The following is a 22,103-nucleotide window of genomic DNA, read 5'->3' as shown; positions in this document are numbered from 1 at the left end:
GTAGGTAAAGGGAGAGGGGTGAGGGAGGGGGTAGGTAAAGGGAGAGGGAGAGGGGTGAGGCAGGGGGAGGTAAAGGGAGAGGGGTAAGGCAGGGGGAGGTAAAGGGAGAGGGGTAAGGCAGGGGGGAGGTAAAGGGAGAGGGGGTAGGTAAAGGGAGAGTGGTGAGGGAGGGGGTGGGTAAAGGGAGAGGGGTGAGGGAGGGGGTAGGTAAAGGGAGAGTGGTGAGGGATGGGGTAGGGTAAAGGGAGAGGGGTGAGGGAGGGGGGTAGTTAAAGGGAGAGTGGTGAGGGATGGGGTAGGTAAAGGGAGAGGGGTGAGGGATGGGGTAGGTAAAGGGAGAGGGGTGGGGGAGGGGGAGGTAAAGAGAAAGGGTTGAAGGATAGGGTAGGTAAAGAGAAAGGGGTGTGGAAAGGGTAGGTAAAGAGAAAGGGTGAGGGATAGGGTAGGTAAAGAGAAAGGGTTGAGGGAAAGGGGAAGTAAAGAGAAAGGGTGAGGGAAAGGGGAGGTAAAGGGAGAGGGGTGAGGGATGGGGGATGGGGGAGGTAAAGGGAGAGGTGTGAGGCAGGGGGGAGGTAAAGGGAGAGGGGTGAGGGAGGGGGTAGGTAATGGGAGAGGGTGAGGGATGGGGTAGGTAAAGGGAGAGGAGTGAGGGAGGGGGTAGGTAAAGGGAGAGGGATGAGGGATGGGGTAGGTAAAGGGAGAGGGGTGAGGGGTGAGGGAGGGGGTAGGTAAAGGGAGAGGGGTGAGGGATGGGGTAGGTAAAGGGAGAGGGGTGAGGGAGTGGGTAGGTAAAGGGAGAGGGGTGGGGGATGGGGTAGGTAAAGGGAGAGGGGTGAGGGAGGGGGTAGGTAAAGGGAGAGGGGTGAGGGAGGGGGTAGGTAAAGGGAGAGGGAGAGGGGTGAGGCAGGGGGGAGGTAAAGGGAGAGGGGTAAGGCAGGGGGAGGTAAAGGGAGAGGGGGTAGGTAAAGGGAGAGTGGTGAGGGAGGGGGTAGGTAAAGGGAGAGGGGTGAGGGAGGGGGTAGGTAAAGGGAGAGGGGTGAGGGAGGGGGTAGGTAAAAGGGAGAGTGGTGAGGGATGGGGTAGGTAAAGGGAGAGGGGTGAGGGAGGGGGTAGTTAAAGGGAGAGTGGTGAGGGATGGGGTAGGTAAAGGGAGAGGGGTGAGGGAGTGGGTAGGTAAAGGGAGAGGGGCGGGGGATGGGGTAGGTAAAGGGAGAGGGGTGAGGCAGGGGGGAGGTAAAGGGAGAGGGGTGAGGGAGGGGGTAGGTAAAGGGAGAGGGGTGAGGGAGGGGGTAGGTAAAGGGAGAGGGGTGAGGCAGGGGGGAGGTAAAGGGAGAGGGGTGAGGGAGGGGGTAGGTAAAGGGAGAGGGAGAGGGGTGAGGCAGGGGGGAGGTAAAGGGAGAGGGGTAAGGCAGGGGGGAGGTAAAGGGAGAGGGGGTAGGTAAAGGGAGAGTGGTGAGGGAGGGGGTAGGTAAAGGGAGAGGGGTGAGGGAGGGGGTAGGTAAAGGGAGAGGGGTGAGGGAGGGGGTAGGTAAAAGGGAGAGTGGTGAGGGATGGGGTAGGTAAAGGGAGAGGGGTGAGGGAGGGGGGTAGTTAAAGGGAGAGTGGTGAGGGATGGGGTAGGTAAAGGGAGAGGGGTGAGGGAGTGGGTAGGTAAAGGGAGAGGGGCGGGGGATGGGGTAGGTAAAGGGAGAGGGGTGAGGCAGGGGGGGAGGTAAAGGGAGAGGGGTGAGGGAGGGGGTAGGTAAAGGGAGAGGGGTGAGAGAGGGGGTAGGTAAAGGGAGAGGGGTGAGGCAGGGGGGAGGTAAAGGGAGAGGGGTGAGGGAGGGGGTAGGTAAAGGGAGAGTGCTGAGGGATGGAGTAGGTAAAGGGAGAGGGGTGAGGGATGGGGTAGGTAAAGGGAGAGGGGTGAGGGATGGGGTAGGTATAGGGAGAGGGGTGAGGGAGGGGGGTAGGTAAAGGGAGAGGGGTGAGGGATGGGGTAGGTAAAGGGAGAGGGGTGAGGGAGGGGGTAGGTAAAGGGAGAGGGGTGAGGGATGGGGTAGGTAAAGGGAGAGGGGTGGGGGATGGGGTAGGTAAAGGGAGAGGGGTGGGGGATGGGGTAGGTACAGGGAGAGGGGTGAGGGAGGGGATAGGTAAATGGGGAGGGTTGGGGGAGGGGGAGGTAAAGGGAGAGGGGTGAGGGAGGGGGTAGGTAAAGGGAGAGGGGTGAGGGAGGGGGTAGGTAAAGGGAGAGGGGTGAATGGAGGGCTAGAGGATGAACAAATGAAGCGTGAGACTATACTAGTCCCATGTGGCTCAGTTGGTAGAGCATGGGGGACCAGCATGGAAAACAAGTATGAAAATGTATGCACTCACTACTGGATAAGAGCGTCTGCTAAATTACTAACATGGAAAAATATAATGCATATGATCAACTACAGATTCAAAATCTCGTAAGAGAGACATATATAAGAAACAAGCATGGGTCAAGCCGGGCCAGCTCATCCAAGTCATGCTGAGTGTGTGTTTGTGTGACTGAGTGTGTGTGTTACTATATGCTAGAGCATGTTGCCATGGTGAGAGAGATGGGTACCTAAAGCTGCAGGAGTGAGTGAGTGAGTGAGTCCGTCCGTCCGTCTGTCTGTGTGTGTTTGTACCCAAAGCTTCAGGATTCTAAGCGTTGGGATCTGGCTGTGAGTGTGTGTACCCAAAGCTGCAGGAGTCTAAGCGTTGGGATCTGGCTGTGAGTGTGTGTGTACCCAAAGCTGCAGGATTCAAAGTGTTGGGATCTGGCTGTGAGTGTGTGTGTACCCAAAGCTTCAGGAGTCTAAGCGTTGGGATCTGGCTGTGAGTGTGTGTACCCAAAGCTTCAAGAGTCTAAGCGTTGGGATCTGGCTGTGAGTGTGTGTGTGTGTACCCAAAGCTGTAGGAGTATAAGCGTTGGGATCTGGCTGTGAGTGTGTGTGTGTACCCAAAGCTGCAGGAGTCTAAGCGTTGGGATCTGGCTGTGTGTGTGTGTATGTGTGTGTGTGTGTGTGTGTGTGTACACAAAGCTGCCAGAGCGTTGTAGACTGGCTGTAGCGCTCCCTGTGGGTGGGAGATCAGACAAAGTCTCAAGAGACTGGAAATGGGAGGAGTGGAAGAGCAGAGTGGAAAAACAAGTGCCTTCAGAGGACAGACGGATGGATGGCTGGGGAGGGGTGGACAGCGAGTGGGGAGGGATGTGAGAGGGAGGAAAAGAGAGAAGGCATAGGAAGGAACTCCAGCTGGCCAATGGAGTGGCTGCGAAACTGGTGAGCGTGGGGCTGGGGTGGGCAGGAAGATTATAGACCACATCCCTTGCCCTGAGGACCTCCGGGTGAGCCTCTACCAACCTCTGATAGCCCAGGGACAGTGAGGGGTCTCCCGGGCGCTGTCGCAGGGGCATCAGGTTGGGAGCTAAAGGAGGAAAGGAACACAAAAACGTTATACACTGTATACTGCAGACACACATGCACAATCATCACAAATACAGTATAATCCTCCACAGAGAGGAATGTGATATAAGGGTATGATACTGTACTGATAAAGCCTGGGAGTGTTTAGGCATAATGAAGCTGAGATTGGAGGTGGGATTGTGCAGAGCCAGACTCAACTGCACCGTTGGAAAAATACTAAAGTCTTTAGCACACAGAGTCCCATGTATGTTTGCAGTAATGTTTGCAGTATTATTTTTTTTAAATACATTTTATTTTTATTTTTGTTTTCACTCCAAATACAGCCATATACATAAGAACAAAAACATACAGACGCACACAAACGACTACATCTCATCTGTCCAGACACGCATGCTCACACCCCCATCCCTACTGCCCCCATTAACGTTTGCCACTTGGCCTTAAATTGTACCAATGAGTTTTTCTCGGTCACCCATGCTATTTCAATAATAAATCATAACATTTTGTGTTAATGTTGGCGGATTGTTTGATTTCCATGCTTTAGTATACGTTTTTTTCAAGATGAGCGATGAGAAGAGAATCGTCCAGCCCATTGGGTATCTCACTACCCCCCCCCCCATGTGCCATGTCTTGAAAAATGTAGACAGACCGAATAAAACTACATTTATATTGTAATAGTAATACTTCTGACAGCAAACTTTCTAGCTCCGCCCATCGTTTTTTGGACTTCATCGCATTCCCAGAAAGCAGGGATTATTGAGTCAATATTAGTTTTACACTTAAGACATGACTCTGTCATTGTGCTGTATAATTTGTGAATTTTGTCTCTTGAATAATACATGTTATACATTTGTTTATACTGGATTAAGCGTACCTTTTCGTTACTGGCAATTTCGTTAGTAATGCTCCAATTTTCCCTCCATCTTGTGCCAACAGTTCCTTTTAAGTATTTTTTGGGGGGGTAGATCAGCTTTAATATTGCAGTTAAGATTGTCATTGTCTGCATCATTTTCAACCCCAATATATTTTTTTGTAAATACAATATATATATATATATATATATTTTTTTTTCAAAAATCTATTTTCCTTTATTATTTTCCCCTAACCCTACCACCCCTCCCCTAATTGGAGTAAACTAATGGATTCTACTTCAAGTTTATACATACTATATATATTTTACAGACACAGTATTTTACAATAGTCATCTTCTGTTTGTTTTTAATCCCATCCTTCAGCTACCCTCAACCCCCCTCTCATCAATCTCGGAAGACCATCTAGTTGGATTTCTATTTGCCATATATTTTTTAACTGTGCTGTTTCATAAAACTTCTGAACCTATATACATTTTACGGACACTTTTAAGTCTTGGTTCCAATAGTTTCTATTAAAAAAAAAAAAGTTCTTAATATAATGCATCAATGAAAGTCTGTTGTAGAATGAGAGTTTCGGCACAGATACTGTATATACACTGAGTGGACAAAACATTAAGAACACCTGCTCTGTCCATGACACTGATTGACCAGGTGAATCCAGGTGAAAGCTGAATCCTTATTGATGTCATTTGTTAAATCCCCTTCAATCAGTGAAGATGAAGGGGAGGAGACAGGTTGAAATATGTTTTTTTTTTAAACCTTCAGACAATTGAGACATGGATTGTTTGTGTGCCACTCAGAGGGTGAATATTTAAGTGCCTTTGAATGGGGCATGGTAGGAGGTGCCAGGCGCACCGGTTTGAGTATGTCAAAAACTGCAACGCTGGAGCATTCTTCAGGCTCAACAATTTCCTGTGTGCATCAGAATGGTCCACCACCCAAAGGACATCCAGCCAACTTGACACAACTGTGGGAAGCATTGGAGTCAACATGGACCAGCATCCCTGTGGAACGCTTTCGACACCTTGTAGAGTCCAAGCGCCGACGAATTGAGACTGTTGGCAAACTCAATATTAGTAAGGTGTTCCTGATGTTTTGTACACTCAGTGTATATAGGAAGTGACAGACATGCTAGAAATCATATTTTATCAGATGTTTTTATGTTCTGAGAAAATAAAGTGTTCTGACTGAAAACCCAATGTGCAAATATCCTGGTGTACCAGCCAGAAGACGTGGAGGGACAGAAAAACTGTAGACCTGCAAGTGGAGGTTAGTCAGCAATAGAGGGAAGACAGGAGAGGAGGATAAATAATAAACACCCTTTCTGAAGGAAGAGTGAAAAAGGAGGAAGTCTTCCAGTTGGATAGAATGTCTGATTTGTGTAGAGATATGGGGAGAGAGAAGGAGAGAAAAAGAGGGGAGAGAAAGAGAGAGGGCATGTGATGAGTGGTTATAAAGTGGCAAATTCTTGTCGCTTCTCCACAAGATAAGATCAACCCCCCCATCTCCCCGCCTCACCCCGTCCGGCTCAACTCCACTGCTCCTGAGAGACAGTGGACCATTCCACAGGTAGTGGAGCAGAAGGGGTAGTCTGTCTATGTGGGAGAATCCACAGAGGAAAGAGAAAAGGGAGGTTGGAAGGGTACATTAGTAGTGCTTGGTTAGGATTGGCAAGGAGAGTAAAGGAGGGTGGGCCCAACCAGAATACTTCCATGGGGATTGGCTGTCGGAGATGCCGCTCATTGGCCAGAGGTCACTCACTCGCCGGTCCATCTGCCAGGCCGCGTCTGAGGATAGCCAATCACGGGACAGATGATGAATGTGAGGAAACCAACCAATCAGGACAGAATATGAGGAGATCATCCAAAAGGAGAGTGGTGAGAAGGTAGGATACCATTGACCTGGCACAGCTAATCACCAGTACAAGTCACTTGTTCAGGAAGAAGTGTTTGATACAATCAACGTTGTGCACATACAGGACAAGACAGGAGGGTGGTTAAAAGGCACTTTGACAGTTTTGCAGTTAAGGTTAGGATTGAGTGAAGGGAAACTGATCCTCAATCTGTACAACCGGGACACCTCATCCCGGAGCCACTAATACCCTATCTAACACAGAGTGATGTGTCGGTGGGCGAAGAAGCGCAAAGTGATGACACGTACACCGCAGCGTCCCTGGGGACAGGATATCCTCGTCCATGTCGTCTAAATCGTCTGATAGGATTAGGTGCTGCGGGGTCTTCGGGTGCAGGCCCAGGAAGGCGGGGTCTAGGTTGAGGGCAGCAGCCAGGGCGGGCAGACCGGGGTTATTGACCAATGGTAAGCCTGTAAGAGACTCCAACTGCTGCCAGCGGTGAAGTTTCTCCCTCAGAGCAGCCGTCACCTCACCTAGAGCCTGCCTAGAGAGGGGGGTGACAGACAAGAGGAGAGAGAAAAGACAGAGTAAGGGGGAGAGAGAAAAATGGAAAGAGCCTTAAGGACCTTTGAGGTGTGTAACCCAACAAGGTAAAGTCACTTGGTCTGTTGGCTGAGAAATTTAAAGACATTTGGCTGAACAATGTAAAGTCATCTTGCTGAAAAACGTAACGTCAGTTGGCAGAACACAGTCAAGTCAATTGGCTGAAAAAGGTGACGTCAGTTTGTAAAGTCAGTTGGCAGAACACAGTCAAGTCAATTGGTTGAAAAAGGTGGAGTCAGTTTGTAAAGTCAGTTGGCTGAACAATGTAAAGTCGGTTGGCTGAATAAGGTGAAGTCTGTTCGCTGAACAAGGTAAAGGCTGTTAGCTGAACAAGGTAAAGTCTGTTGGCTATGAAAGGTGAAGTCAGTTTGAAAAGTCAGTTGGCTGGACAAGGTAAAGTCAGTTGGCTGAACAAGGTAAAGTCAGTTGGCTGAACAAGGTAAAGTCGGTTGGCTGAACAAGGTAAAGTCGGTTGGCTGAACAAGGTAAAGTCGGTTGGCTGAACAAGGTAAAGTCGGTTGGCTGAACAAGGTAAAGTCGGTTGGCTGAACAAGGTAAAGTCAGTTGGCTGGACAAGGTAAAGTCGGTTGGCTGAACAAGGTAAAGTCGGTTGACTGAACTTACTTGGCAGTCAGGATCTTGTGATCAACGTCGTCCAGGGAGGAGCTATGAGCCACATGGAACGTCCCAAACAGGGTGCTCCTCTTCTTCTTGATCTTGTCAGCCTATATCATCATCATCAGCACCATCATAATTCACAAAACCACCATCATCAACTTTCTCACCAAGTTCATGTGTGTGTGTGTGTTTCTGTGTAACCAAATGACTATCGCCCCATATCACTCACTTCTGTCATCATGCTTTGAGAGGCTAGTTATAAGGATCATATCACCTCTACCTTACCTGACACCCTAGACCCACTTCAATTTGCTTACCGCCCAAATAGATCCACAAACGATGCAATCACCATCGCACTGCATAATGCCCAATCCCATCTGGCAGGAGGAATAACTATGTAAGAATGCTGTCAATTGACTATAGCTCAGCATTCAACACCATTGTACCCTCAAAGCTCATCATTATGCTCGGGGCCCTGGGTCTGAACCCCGCCCTGTGCAACTGTGTTCTGGACATCCTGACGGGCCATCAACAAAAGAAAGAAGCTGATCGTGGACTTCAGGAAACAGCAGAGGGAGCATGCCCCTATCCAGATCAACGGGACCGCAGCGGAGAAGGTGGAAAACTTCAAGTTCCTTACCGCATACATATCACTGACAATCTGAAATGGTCCACCCACACAGACAGTGTGGTGAAGAGGCTGAAGAAATTTGGCTTGGCCCCTAAAACCCCCAATTGTGCATTTTACAGATGCACAATTGAGAGAATCCTGTCGGGCTGTATCACTGCCTGGTACAGCAACTGCACCACCCACAAACGCAGGGCTCTCCAGAGGGTGATGCAGTCTGCCCAACACATCAACGTGGGCAAACTACCTGCCCTCCAGGACACCTAGAGCACGCAAAAAGATAATCAAGGACATCAACCACCCGAGCCACTGCCTGTTCACCCCGCTATCATCCAGAAGGTGAGGTCAGTACAGGTGCATCAAAACTGAGACCGAGAGACTGAAAAACAGCTTCTACCTCAAGGACATCAGACTGCTAAACAGCCATCACTAGCCGGCTTCCACACAGTTACACAACCCTGCACCTTAGAGGCTGTTGCCCTATATACATAGACTTGGAATCACTGGCCACTTTAATAATGTAACACTAAATCAAAACTTTGTCACATGTGCCGAATACAACAAGTGTAGACTTTACCTTGAAATGCTTACTTACAAGCCCTTAACCAACAGTGCAGTTCAAGAAGAAAAATATATTTACCAAGTATACTAAAATAAAAAATAAAAATAAAAGTAACACATTAAGAATAACAATAATGTGGCTATATACATAGATATAGAAGTGACCACGCATATGTAAGAAACAAACAGCGAGTGTACAAAAGGGAGGGGGGGGGTCAATGTATTTTTGAAAATATATTTTTTTACATTTTATGAATTGAGTAGAAGCTGTTGAGGAGCCTTTTGGTCCTAGACTTGGTGCTCCGCTTGACGTGTGGTAGCAGAGAAAACAGTCTATAATTTGGGTGACTGTAGTCTCTGACAATTTTATGGGCTTTCCTCTGACACTGCCTATTATATAGGTCCTGAATGGCAGGGAGCTTGGCCCCAGTGATGCACTGGGCCGTTTGCATTACCCTCTGTAGCAGTTTACGGTCAGATGCCGAGCAGTTGCCATACCTGGCGGTGATGCAACCGGTCAGGATGCTCTTGATTGTGCAGCTATAGAACCTTTTGAGGATCTGGGGACCCATGCCAAATCTTTTCAGTCTCCTGAGTGGGAAGAAGTTCTGTTGTGCCATCTTCACAACTGTCTTGGTGTGTTTGGACCATGATAGTTTGTTGGTGATGTGGACACCAAGGAACTTGAAACTCTTGACCCACTCCACTACAGCCCTGTCGATGTTAATGTGAGCCTGTTCGGCCCGCCTTTTCCTGTAGGCCATGATCAGCTCCTTTGTCTTGCTCACATTGATGGCGAGATTGTTGTCCTGACACCACACTGCCAGTTCTCTGACCTCCTCCCTATAGGCCGTCTCATCGTTGTCGGTGATCAGGCCTACCACTGTGGTGTCATCAGCAAACTAAATGATGGAGTTGGAGTTGTGTTTGGCCACGCCTTCGTGGGTGAACAGGGAACACAGGAGGGGACTAAGCACATACCCCTGAGGGGCCCCAGTGTTAAGGATCAAGCGTGGCAGACGTGTTGTTGCCTACTCTTATCACCTGGGGGCGACCCATCAGGAAGTCCATGATCCAGTTACAGAGGGGGGTGTTTAGTCCCAGAGTCCTTAGCTTAGTGATGCGATTCGTGGGCATTATGGTGTTGAACGTTGAGCTGTAGTCAATTAACAGCATTCTCACATAGGTGTTTATTTTGTCCAGGTGAGAAAGGGGAGTGTGGAGCGCGATTGAGATTGAGTCATCTGTGAATCTGTTGGGGCGGTATGTGAATTGGAGTGGGTCTAGGGTGTCCAGGAGGATGCTGTTGATGTGTGCCATGACCAGCCTTTCAAAACACTTCATGGCTACCAACGTGAGTGCCATGGGCGGTAATCATTTAGGCAGGTAACCTTCGCTTCCTTGGGCACAGGGACTATGGTGGTCTGCTTGAAACATGTAGATATTACAGACTCGGTCAGGGAGAGGATGAAAATGTCAGTGAAGACACTTGACGGTTGGTCCGCGCATGCTTTGAGTACACGTCCTGGTAATCCGTCTGGCCCAGCGGCTTTGTGAATGTTGACCTGTTTAAAGGTCTTGTTCACATCGGCTACCGAGAGTGTTATCACATAGTCATCCAGAACAGCTGGTGCTCTCGTGCATGCATCAGTGTTGCTTACCTTGAAGCGAGCATAAAATGCATTTAGCTCGTCTGGTACGCTCACGTCACTGGGCAGCTCACGTCTGGGTTTCCCTTTGTAGTTCGTAATAGTTTTCAAGCCCTGCCACATCCAACGGGCGTCAGAGCCGGTGTAGTAGGATTCAATCTTAATCCTGTGTTGACGCTTTGTTGGTTTGAAGGTTCGTCTAGCCTTTAGCTTGGTGCTGACGTTGCTTGTAATCCATGGATTCTGCTTGGGATATGTACGTACGGTCACTAGGGACGACGACATTGATGCACTTATTGATGAAGCCGATGATTGAGGTGGTGTACTCCTCAATGCCACTGGATGAATCCTGGAACATATTCCAGTCTGTGCTAGCAAAACAGTCCTGTAGTGTAGCATCCGCATCATCTGACCACTTCCGTATTAAGCGAGTCACTGGTACTTCCTGCTTTAGTTTCTGTTTGTAAGTAGGAATCAGGAGGATAGAATTATGGTCAGATTTTCCAAATGGAGGACGGGGGAGAGTTTTGTATGCATCTCTTTGTGTGGAGTAAAGGTGGTTTAGGATTTTTTTCTTCCCTGGTTGCACATGTGACATGCTGGTAAAAATTTGGTAAAACTGATTTAAGTTCACCGGCCAATAGGAGCGCCACTACTGGGTGAGCATTTTCTTCTTTGCTTATGGCCTTATAGAGTTGGTTGAGAGCGGTCTTAGTGCCAGCTTCGTTTTGTGGTGGTAAATAGATGGCTACGAATGATATAGATGAGAACTCTCTTGGTAGATAGTGTGCTCTACAGCTTATTAACAGGTACTCTACCTCAGGCGAGCAATACCTCGAGACTTCTTTAATATTAGACATCGCGCACCAGCTGTTATTGACAACCCCCCACCCCCCTCGTCTTACCAGAGGTAGCGTCTCTGTTCTGCCGGTGCATGGAAAATCCCGCTAGCTCTATATTGTCTGTATCTTCGTTCAGCCACGTCTCGGTGAAACATAAGATGTTACAGTTTTTAATGTCACATTGGTAGGATAATCTTAATCTCAGGTCCTCCATTTTATTTTAAAATGATTGCACGTTAGCGAGAAGAATGGAAGGCAGTGGGAGTTTACTCGCTCGCCTCCGGATTTTCAGAAGGACTCCCGATCTGTGGCCCCTTTTCAAGTGTCACACAAAAGGTGTGGATCTGGGCCTGTTCCAGTGAAAGCAGGATATCCTTCTCGTCGGACTCGTTAAAGGAAAAGTTTCTTCCAGTCTGCGGTGAGTAATCACTTTTCTGATGTCCAGAAGTTATTTTCGGTGGTAAGAGACGGTAGCAGCAACATTATGTACTAGTCACTTTAATAATGTTTACATACTACTCACCTCATATGTATATACTGTATGCTATTCTACTGTATACTCCGACATTGCTCAATCTCATTTTTATATATTTCTTAATTCCATTCTTTTACTTTTAGATTTGTGTGCATTGTTGGGAATTGTTAGACACTACCGCACTGTTCGAGCTAGGAACACAAGCATTTCACTACACCCGCAATAACATCTGCAAAATACAGTGGCAAGAAAAAGTATGTCAACCCTTTGGAAATACCTGGATTTCTGCATAAATTGGTCATGAAATTTGATCTGATTCTCATCTAGGTCACAACAATAGACAAACACAGTTTTAAACTAATAACACAAACAATTATACATTTTCATGTCTTTATTGAACACACCGTGTAAACATTCACAGTGCAGGGTGGGGCAAGTGGATTTAATAACTGGTTGACCCTCCTTTGGCAGCAATAACCTCAACCAAATGTTTTCTGTAGTTGTGGATCAGACCTGCACAACAGTCAGGAGGAATTTTGGACCATCCCTCTTTACAAACTGTTTCAGTTCAGCAATATTCTTGGGATGTCTGGTGTGAACTGCTCTCTTGAGGTCATGCCACAGCATCTCAATCGGGTTGAGGTCAGGACTGGGCCACTCCAGAAGGCGTACTTTCTTCTGTTGGAGCCATTCTGTTGTTGATTTACTTCTGTGTTTTGTGTTGTTGTCCTGCTGCATCACCCACCTTCTGTTGAGCTTCAATTGGCGGACAGATAGCCTATATTCTCCAGCAAAATGTCTTGATAAACTTGGGAATTAATTTTTCTGTTGATGATAGCAAGCTGTCCAGGCCCTGAGGCAGCAAAGCAGCCCCAAACCATGATGCTCCCTCCACAATACTTTACAGCTGGGATGAGGTTTTGATGTTGGTGTGCTGAGACTTTTTTTCTCCACACATAGTGTTGTGTGTTCCTTCCAAACAACTCAAGTGTAATTTCACCTGTCCACAGAATATTTTGCCAGTAGTGCTGTGGAACATCCAGGTGCACTTTTGCAAACTTCAGCAATGTTTTTTTTGGACAGAAGTGGCTTCTTCCGTGGTGTCCTCCCATGAACACCATTCTTGTTTAGTGTTTTACGTATCGTAGAGTAGTCAACAGAGATGTTAGCATGTTCCAGAGATTTCTGTAAGTCTAGCTGACACTCTAGGATTCTTCTTAACCTCATTGAGCGTTCTGCGCTGTGCTCTTGCAGTCATCTTTGCAGGACGGCCACTCCTAGGGAGAGTAGCAACAGTGCTGAACTTTCTCCATTTATAGACAATTTGTCTTACTGTGGAATGATGAACATCAAGGCATTTAGAGATACTTTTGTAACCCTTTCCAGCTTTATGAAAATCAACAATTCTTAATCTCAGTTTTTATGAGATCTCTTTTGTTTGAGGCATGGTTCACATCAGGCAATGCTTCTTGTGAATAGCAAACTCAAATTTTGTGAGTGTTTTTTATAGGGCAAGGCAGCTCTAACCAACATCTCCAATCTCATCTCATTGATTGGACTCCAGGTTAGCTGACTCCTGACTCCAATTAGCTTTTGGAGAAGTCATTAGCCTAGGGGATCACATAGTTTTTCCAACCTATACTGTGAATGTTTAAATTGTATTCAATAGACAAGAAAAATACAATAATGTGTGTATGTTATTAATTTAAGCACACTGTGTTTGTCTATTGTTGTGACTTAGATGAAGATCCGATAAAATTGTATGACCAATTTATGCAGAAATCCAAGTAATTGCAAAGGGTTCATATACTTTTTCTTGCCACTATATGTGTATGTGACCAAAATGTTTTGATATGATTTGATTTCTGTATGTATGTGCGTGTCTCACCCCTTCTTTGGCCTGAAGTAGTTGTTTCTCAGCACTCTGTTTCTTGATGTTGTAGTACTGGACCTCTATCTCATGGGTCAGCTGCAGCCAGGTCTTAAGGGCATCAGGGGGAGACCAGCAGGCCCGAGACTCCAGCTCGCGCTCTGCCTTCTTCAGGGCCATACGCACCTGGATACACACATACACACACAAGTATATACACAGGTATACGCACACACAGACGTATGCACACGTGCATACACACATAAACAAACAGATGGACACACACAGGTATACACACACACATACACACCCATGCACGCTCACAGACATACACACATGAATGTATGTTATGTGTGTGTATGAGTGTATGTGTGTGTGTAGGTGTGTGTAGAGGTGTGTATGCAGGTCAGTGGAGGCTGCTCAGAGGAGGAAGGGGAGGACCATCGTCAGTGACTTAGAAAAATGTAAATTGTAAAACATTTAAAAAGATATATCCTTTTTAGATAAAACTATACTAAATATATTCACGGCACGAAATAATTGATTAAAATAGATTGTTTTGCAATGAAGGTCTACAGTAATCCCAGTAATCCCAGCTACACTATGGTGTAGCTGGAGGAGAGCTAGATTACATTGACTTCAATACAAAACCTAGGAGGCTCATGGTTCTCACCTCCTTCCATAGACTTACACAGTAATTATGACAACTTCCAGAGGACGTCATCCAACCTATCAGAGCTCTTGCAGCATGAAATGACATGTTGTCCACCCAATCAATGGATCAGAGAATTAATCTAGTACTGAAAGCATAAGCTACAGATAGCTAGCACTGCAGTGGATAACATGTGGTGAATAGTTGACTCAAAGAGTGAGAAATGCAATAGTTGAAAAGTTTTGAACAAATGAACTTCTTCAAAAATGAAGGATAAGTGAGAGCGAGAGAGTATACATTTTTTCCATCTACTTAGCTAGCAAATGCAGCTAGCTAGTTTACCCTACTCAAACATGCTATGTTAGCTAGCTGGCTATCAAACACAACACTGGAACTTTTCCAAGTCAAGGTAAGCTTTTGGTTTTACTAATTTATTGCCACCGGGGCCCGCCAGTGTAACTGCTAAACTATTAATTGACTATACACTGTAAAGTTACTGCATGATTGTAGTGGGTTTACTAACACGCTACTTCTATTAGCTATATTGACTATGACGTTACTTACGTTACGTAGCTAATATGGTGACAACGATGTAGGCTGTGTGTAGGTGTTTTCGCCTGGTCACATACAGCTGATGTGTTGTGCATTGAATTCCACAAACGAAGGGAAATGGTGAGAGGAGGAGATCGCATAGATGTGAGAAGGAATACAACGTGGCTGCTATGAAAGTGAACTGTGCTTACGCATGATCAGGGGTGTATTCATTCCACAGATTCTGTTGAAAAACATTTCTTAAACGGAAGCAAACGGAACAAAACAGGGATAAACATACCTGCATTTTTCCAATAGAAACTCTTGTTTGCAACCGTTGTACTAACGAATACACCCTAGATCAGCTAGATGCAGGCAAGAGTGTGCAAGACAGTATTGAATGTGTCAATATCTGTCCAAGTGTCACTGTTTTATTTTTTATATATTTTTTTGCATACCAGTTTTTTAGCCTGATCTTCAACATTTTTTAATTTAATTGAGAGAAATCTAATCTCTATTGTTCTCAAAAAAATGTTTAATGTTGATTGTATGAATCTCAAAATTGATAGTATTACATTTACTTATGCAACATTTTATTAGGTTGTTAGATGTTTAAATGATCAGTTTACCTATCCTTATTCAGCCAAAATAACATGTGTTTCAGTGTCAATCGTAGAGATAAATAGGACTCTAGATGTAAATAACTCATTTTGGTATAGACATTGTCATTGAGGGCTTTCACTATTTAAAAGTAGTCATCTGAGTGGGAATTCCTATGGGTTGGGAGTGATCAGTCAATGATTGGAGAGCATTGTCTTCTTCAAATTGGTTGCCTATGGATTGTAAACTTGCAAATTTGAAGACCACTTTTCAAGCAGCATTGGCTTTCAAGCTGTAAAGTCCATGGAGAATAAGAACACCTTCTCCCAGCTGATAGGAAACTCTGTCACCACCGATAAATCCACTATAATTTAACATTTCAATAAGCATTTTTCTACAGCTGGCCATGCTTTCCAACTGGCTACCCCTTACCCCGGTCAACTGTACTGTACTCCCCCACAGCAACTCGCCCAAGCATTCCCCATTTCTCCTTCTCCCAAATCCAGTCATCTGATGTTCTGAAAGAGCTGCAAAATCTGGTCCCCTACAAATCAGCCGGGGTAGACAATCTGGACCCTTTCTTTCTAAAATGATATGCCGGAATTGTTGCAACCCCTATTACTAGCCTGTTCAACCTCTCTTTCGTGTTGTCTGGTTGGTGGTTGAAGATATCCCTCTAGTGGTGTGGGGGCTGTGCTTTGGCAAAGTGGGTGGGGTTATATCCTTCCTGTTTGGCCCTGTCCGTGGGTGTCCTCGGATGGGGCCACAGTGTCTCCTGACCCCTCCTGTCTCAGCCTCCAGTATTTATGCTGCAGTAGTTTATGTGTCGGGGGGCTAGGGTCAGTTTGTTTTATCTGGAGTACTTCTCCTGTCCTATTCAGTGTCCTGTGTGAATTTAAGTGTGCTCTCTCTAATTCTCTCTCTCTTTCTCTCTTTCTTTCTCCCTCTCGAAGGACCTGAGCCCTAAGACCATGCCTCAGGACTACCTGACATGATGACTCCTTGCTGTCCCCAGTCCACCTGGCCGTGCTGCTGCTCCAGTTTCAACTGTTCTGCCTTATTACTATTTGACCATGCTGGTCATTTATGAACATTGGAACATCTTGGCCATGTTCTGTTATAATCTCGACCCGGCACAGCCAGAAGAGGACTGGCCACCCCACATAGCCTGGTTCCTCTCTAGGTTTCTTCCTAGGTTTTGGCCTTTCTAGGGAGTTTTTCCTAGCCACCGTGCTTCTACACCTGCATTGCTTGCTGTTTGGGGTTTTAGGCTGGGTTTCTGTACAGCACTTTGAGATATCAGCTGATGTACGAAGGGCTATATAAATAAATTTGATTTGATTTGTCTGAGATCCCCAAAAATTGGAAATCAGCTGCGGTCATCCCCCTCTTCAAAGCGGGGGACACTCTACACACAAACTGCTACAGACCTATATCTATCCTACCCTGCCTTTCTAAGGTCTTCGAAAGCCAAGTCAACAAACAGATTACCGACCATTTCGAATCCCACTGCACTGCATCCCAATCTCCGCTATGCAATCTGGTTTCAGAGCTGGTCATGGGTGCACCTCAGCCACGCTCAAGGTCCTAAACGATGTCTTAACCGCCATCGATAAGAAACAATACTGTGCAGCCGTATTAATTGACGTGGCCAAGGCTTTCGACTCTGTCAATCCTCATCGGCAGACTCGATAGCTTTGGTTTCTCAAATGATTGCCTCGCCTGGGTCACCAACTACTTCTCTGATAGAGTTCACTATGTCAAATCGGAGGGCCTGTTGTCCGGGCCTCTGGCAGTCTCTATGGGAGTGTCACAGGGTTCAATTATTGGGCCGACTCTCTTCTCTGTATACATCAATGATGTCGCTCTTGCTGCTGGTGAGACAACACCATTCTGTATACTTCTGGCCCTTCTTTGGACACTGTGTTAACAACCCTCCAGACGAGCTTCAATGCCATACAACTCTCATTCCGTGGCCTCCAACTGCTCTTAAATACAAGTAAAACTAAATGCATGCTCTTCAACCGATCGCTGCCTTCACCTGCCCTCCTGCCCAGCATCACTACTCTGGACGGTTCTGACTTAGAATATGTGGACAACTACAAATACCTAAGTGTCTGGTTAGACTGTAAACTCTCCTTCCAGACTCACATCAAACATCTCCAATCCAAAGTTAAATCTAGAATTGGCTTCCTATTTCGCAAAACAAAGCATCCTTCACTCATGCTGCCAAACATACCCTCGAAAAACTGACCATCCTACCGATCCTCGACTTCGGCGATGTCATTAACAAAATAGCCTCCAATACCCTACTCAATAAATTGGATGAAGTCTATCACAGTGCCATCTGTTTTATCACCAAAGCCCCATATACTACCCACCACTGCGACCTGTACGCTCCCGTTGGCTGGCCCTCACTTCATACTCGTCACCAAACCCACTGGCTTCAGATCATCTACAAGACCCTGCTAGGTAAAGTCCCCTCTTATCTCAGCTCGCTGGTCACCATAGCAGCACCCACCTGTAGCACACGCTCCAGCAGGTATATCTCTCTGGTCAACCCCTAAAACCAATTCTTCCTTTGGCCGCCTCTCCTTCCAGTTCTTTGCTGCCAATGACTGGAACGAACTACAAAAATCTCTGAAACTGGAAACACTTATCTCCCTCACTAGCTTTCAGCACCAGCTGTCAGAGCAGCTCACATATTACTGCCCCTGTACATAGCCCATCTATAATTTAGCCTAAACAACTACCTCTTCCCCTACTGTATATATTTATTTATTTATTTATTTTTCTCCTTTGCACCCCATTATTTTTATTTCTACTTTGCACATTTTTCCAATGCAAATCTACCATTCCAGTGTTTTACTTGCTATATTGTATTTACTTCGCCACATGGCCTTTTTTTTGCCTTTACCTCCCTTATCTCACCTTATTTGCTCACATCGTATATAGACTTATTTTTCTACTGTATTATTGACTGTATGTTTGTTTTACTCCATGTGTAACTCTGTGTTGTTGTATGTGTTGAACTGCTTTGCTTTAACTTGGCCAGGTCGCAATTGTAAATGAGAACTTGTTCTCAACTTGGCCACCTGATTAAATAAAGGTGCAATAAAAATTACAAATAAAATAAAAATTGGCAACCCAGAAACCCCCATCATATATGACTTGATTCAGGAAACTAGGCATATGTCACGGGTCACTACTTCACAGGAGAGCCATTTGAACATAAAAATAAGTTTATCCAAATGTATTTTTTGCAGGAAATACCTATTGGAACATGTGAACTTTCGTGTGCCTTAATAACAGACTTGTATGCCATCTGTAAATACAAATAAATAAATATAATTATGAGCTAAGTTGGTTTAACCACAGAAAAAGCCAGCAACCTTCCTGCTAGCCATTGTTGGCTGAGAGAATGAGTGGGCTGGACATGACAAAAGAGGAGTTTGGATTGGTCTGCCATATAGCACGCTTGTGTCTATTTGAGCTGGTCAGTTTGATAGCTAAGGAGATGGAGAAAACACCTGTCTCCAGATTACATCTTCAAACTAAGGGCAACCATGGCAGGGAGAAGGGAGGGAGAAGCGTCCATCCATTATGTAACGTTATGGGTAAGATAGTCTCGCTAGCTGCATTTTCAGATATTACACGTTTCCAATTTTGACAGAAAGACATTTTAATTTCAAGTTAATGTGTACTGTTAGCTAGCCAGCTAACGATAGCTGGCTGGCTCACAAGCTAACGTTATGTATATGATCTTATTATTCGTATCTGAGAGCCATTTGCTTTGCTAGTTATAGCCTAATGTAAGCTAGCTAACATTGAACCTGGTTGGTTATCTACCTGCAGATTCATGAGTTGGGATTAAGATTAATTGTTTACCTCGGGTGCGTTCGTAAATTTGTTCTGGCTATCTACTCCAATTTCAGAGCACTCTTGAATGTGCCAGAGCGCAGAATAACTGATGAATTTACGAACGCTCAACACCAGTTGAATATGGCAAAAAAAGTGTAATTAAACTGTTGCCAGCAGCACAGTTACAGTCACCAACGCTCTGGATAACATGAAAACAGCCTAACCAACTCTGCTAGGGGGAGTAAAATGGGGTGTTCTCTCATTTGTATCTGGAAGTAGCTGGTAAGACAGTTAGCTCGGGTGTTTGACGGCCTTTGTGAGGAAGTAATCAACATTTTAAAATTAATAAGATTTGGTGGAACGCTTCAACAAAGTACTGAGAAAAGCGTCTGAATACTTATGTAAATGTAATATGAGTTTTTAATATACTTGCAAACATTTCAAAAAAACTGTTTTTGATTTGTTGTTATGGGGTATTGTGTGTATATTGTGTATTAAAAAACGATTTAATCCATTTTAGAAAAAGTCTAATGTACAAAATGTGGAAAAAGTCACAGGGTCTGAATACATTCCAAATGCACTGTATACAAGCATATATATTTGTGTGTGTGTGTGTTAATGTGTGTATGCTGTGTATGTACAGTATACAGGTGTATGTGTGTAAACAGGTGTGTGTATGTACAGGTGTACGTATGTTTGTATGCAGTGTGTGTACCTGATCCAGCTCTTCCTCAGCGTATTTCTGCCTGCTCCACTCGTTCTCTGTTCCCTCCCGTAGCTTACCGAGTCTCTGGGCCTCTTGCTTGGCTTCGTTGATCTCGTCCCTCAGACGTTGCTCCAACGTTACCTTCTCAACCTCCACACTACGATGCTCCTCCTGGGCGATCTGCAACCTACAGAGAGAAGGAGAGATGGGGAGAGTGAGAGAGCGAGAGATGAGAAAGAGAGGGCAAAAGAACATAGTGGCAGGTGTCATGATGTTGCCCTCTTTGAGTACAGCGAGCACCATCCCCCGCTCTCTGCTTCTACAACCAGACTGCTGTGGTCAGAGGTCGTAAATTCCTGAGAAGCCCTCATGGACACACAGTTATAGAGTAGTTTTTCATGGAGACAAAGGAAATCCTACCACCTCACAGAACTTGAGGTACGAACAAATTTCATGTTCCAGAGAAAGTGTGAAAGATCGGCGAAGAATCCAGCTACGAACTGGTCCGTTTGGCACAACTTGGGAAGCTCAAGAGAGACGGTGTGGCCACATTACCATAACGCTGTTTATATAATAGCCTCAGATATGAGGTTTACATCCAATTGTTGTATAAGATGAATGAGTGAGTATGATACTGTTTGTATAATTGTGTAATATGATTGTGGACTGTTTAATGAAGAAAAATACAATTCCCTTTTGATTTGAACTAAATCAGAGGACCGCCCCTGAGCCCAGTTAGGGTCAGGCATCCTGTGACAGCCCTCTTCTGCCATTCCGAATAAAACCCAACTTTGAGAAATTATCAGCAGACCAAGCTTACCGCAATTACGAGAGGGCTAAAGGTGTAGACCATTGCTGAATCTTTTTAAACATACCACGTGGTTAAAGTCTAAGAATATCGATACTGACAGAATAAGAACAAGTCTTTGATATTGATTACTAGTCTGCAGCTAGGAATTCGGTATCATTGAACGCGAAGAACGACAACCGCCGAAACATCCATTCTATAACGAATGTCACTTTGAACTATCCCCTCTAACCAAGACAGGAGAGAGAGTGGGAGAGAGACGGACAATTCTTCAAAAGAAAGACTTTTCAACAGCGATCAAGACGACATACTGAGTGTAAATATATATATTGATTGCAATTGTTCCCGAATGAGTGAGCTTTTATGTGTAAAGGATTAGCATTTTAATTGTTATAATTACCTCTGTAGTGACTTCTTGTTAAAACCCCCATTCCCCTTTTGTCAAACAAGCCGCCATGCCGGGTCAGTCCACATTCTATAATTTCATGTAACCATATTTACTGTTTGTTTAAGCATTTCTGTGAATTACTTAGTTAGTAATAAAAAAAATATTTAAGACAATTGATGTATGGATGACTCATAGTGAAAACTGGGTTCATGCAGATAACCAACAATTTACGACGTTTGGAATGAGACTAACGTGAGGTAAAGTAAATAATTAATTAACCATTAATTCATTGATCAGATATGAAAATATCTGAAAGGTTATATTGGGAAATTATAACTTTGTAATCTGAATACTTTCCTTGGTGCCCCAACTTCCTAGTTAATTACAGTTACATGATTATTCAGTTTAAACGAGTAACTAATTACAGAGAATCTTTGATAAAAACGAAGCCTTCAGTTTAATGATAGTAAAGACACGACACAGGAGATGAAGGGAAGACAGAGAAAAAGTGAAAGAGTGAAATAGAGAGAGGATCCTCTTGAAACTAGGGGGCACTATTTTTTTTGGGGGAAAAATAACGTTCCCAAAGTAAACTGCCTATTTCTCAGGACCAGATGCTAGAATATGCATATAATTGACAGATTAGGATCGAAAACATTCTAAAGTTTCCAAAACTGTCAAATATTGTCTGTGAGTATAACAGAACTGATATTGCAGGCGAAACCCTGAGGAAAATCCAATCAGGAAGTGCCTCTAATTTTGAAACTGTTGTGTTCCTATGCACCCCTATTGGCCATTGAAAGGGATATCAACCAGATTCCTTTTTCTACGTATTCCCAAGGTGTCTACAGCCTTTTGACGTAGTTTCACGCCTTTATGTTGAAGAATGAGCTTAAACGACTACATTGTGTAAGTGGCCAGCTGAGGCCTTTCAGAGTGATTCTTGCGTAAAAGACAGAGGTAGTAATTTTTCCTCTCGCTCCTACTGAAAAGCCAATTGTCCCGGTTTATATATTATCGAATAGATATTTGAAAAACACCTTGAGGGTTGATTATTATACGGATATAATTCGGCGTTGTCGTGACCTCTATTTCCGGTGGATTTCTCAACATAATGTGACCAACAAACGGAGGTATTTTGGGTATAAAAATAATTTTTATGGAACAAAAG

The 22,103-nt window shown here is 45.0% G+C and overlaps 1 protein-coding gene across 4 annotated transcripts in view; it reads right to left on the bottom strand.

The window, feature by feature from the left end:
• The window catches only part of LOC109864423 (stromal interaction molecule 1), a 199,995-nt gene that overhangs the window by 5,469 nt on the left and 172,423 nt on the right, over positions 1-22,103 (bottom strand). For 2 of the 4 annotated variants that reach the window (XM_020452204.2, XM_031797670.1), the window contains exons 8-13: positions 19,746-19,923; positions 13,405-13,572; positions 7,368-7,468; positions 6,449-6,684; positions 5,989-6,075; positions 3,354-3,417 (exon numbers count right to left, since the gene is read on the bottom strand). In XM_020452204.2, coding sequence (XP_020307793.1) covers positions 3,354-3,417; positions 5,989-6,075; positions 6,449-6,684; positions 7,368-7,468; positions 13,405-13,572; positions 19,746-19,923 — 834 coding nt within the window. The remainder of the gene's footprint in view (positions 1-3,353; positions 3,418-5,988; positions 6,076-6,448; positions 6,685-7,367; positions 7,469-13,404; positions 13,573-19,745; positions 19,924-22,103) is intronic. The other 2 variants (XM_020452207.2, XM_031797671.1) reach the window with 1 other exon arrangement.

Source organism: Oncorhynchus kisutch, linkage group LG19, assembly GCF_002021735.2.
Source record: "Oncorhynchus kisutch isolate 150728-3 linkage group LG19, Okis_V2, whole genome shotgun sequence".
In the NCBI taxonomy this organism is placed as follows: Eukaryota; Metazoa; Chordata; class Actinopteri; order Salmoniformes; family Salmonidae; genus Oncorhynchus; species Oncorhynchus kisutch.
The sequence above is the reverse complement of the archived record's forward strand: the minus strand, read 5'-3'. Positions and strand labels throughout refer to the sequence as shown.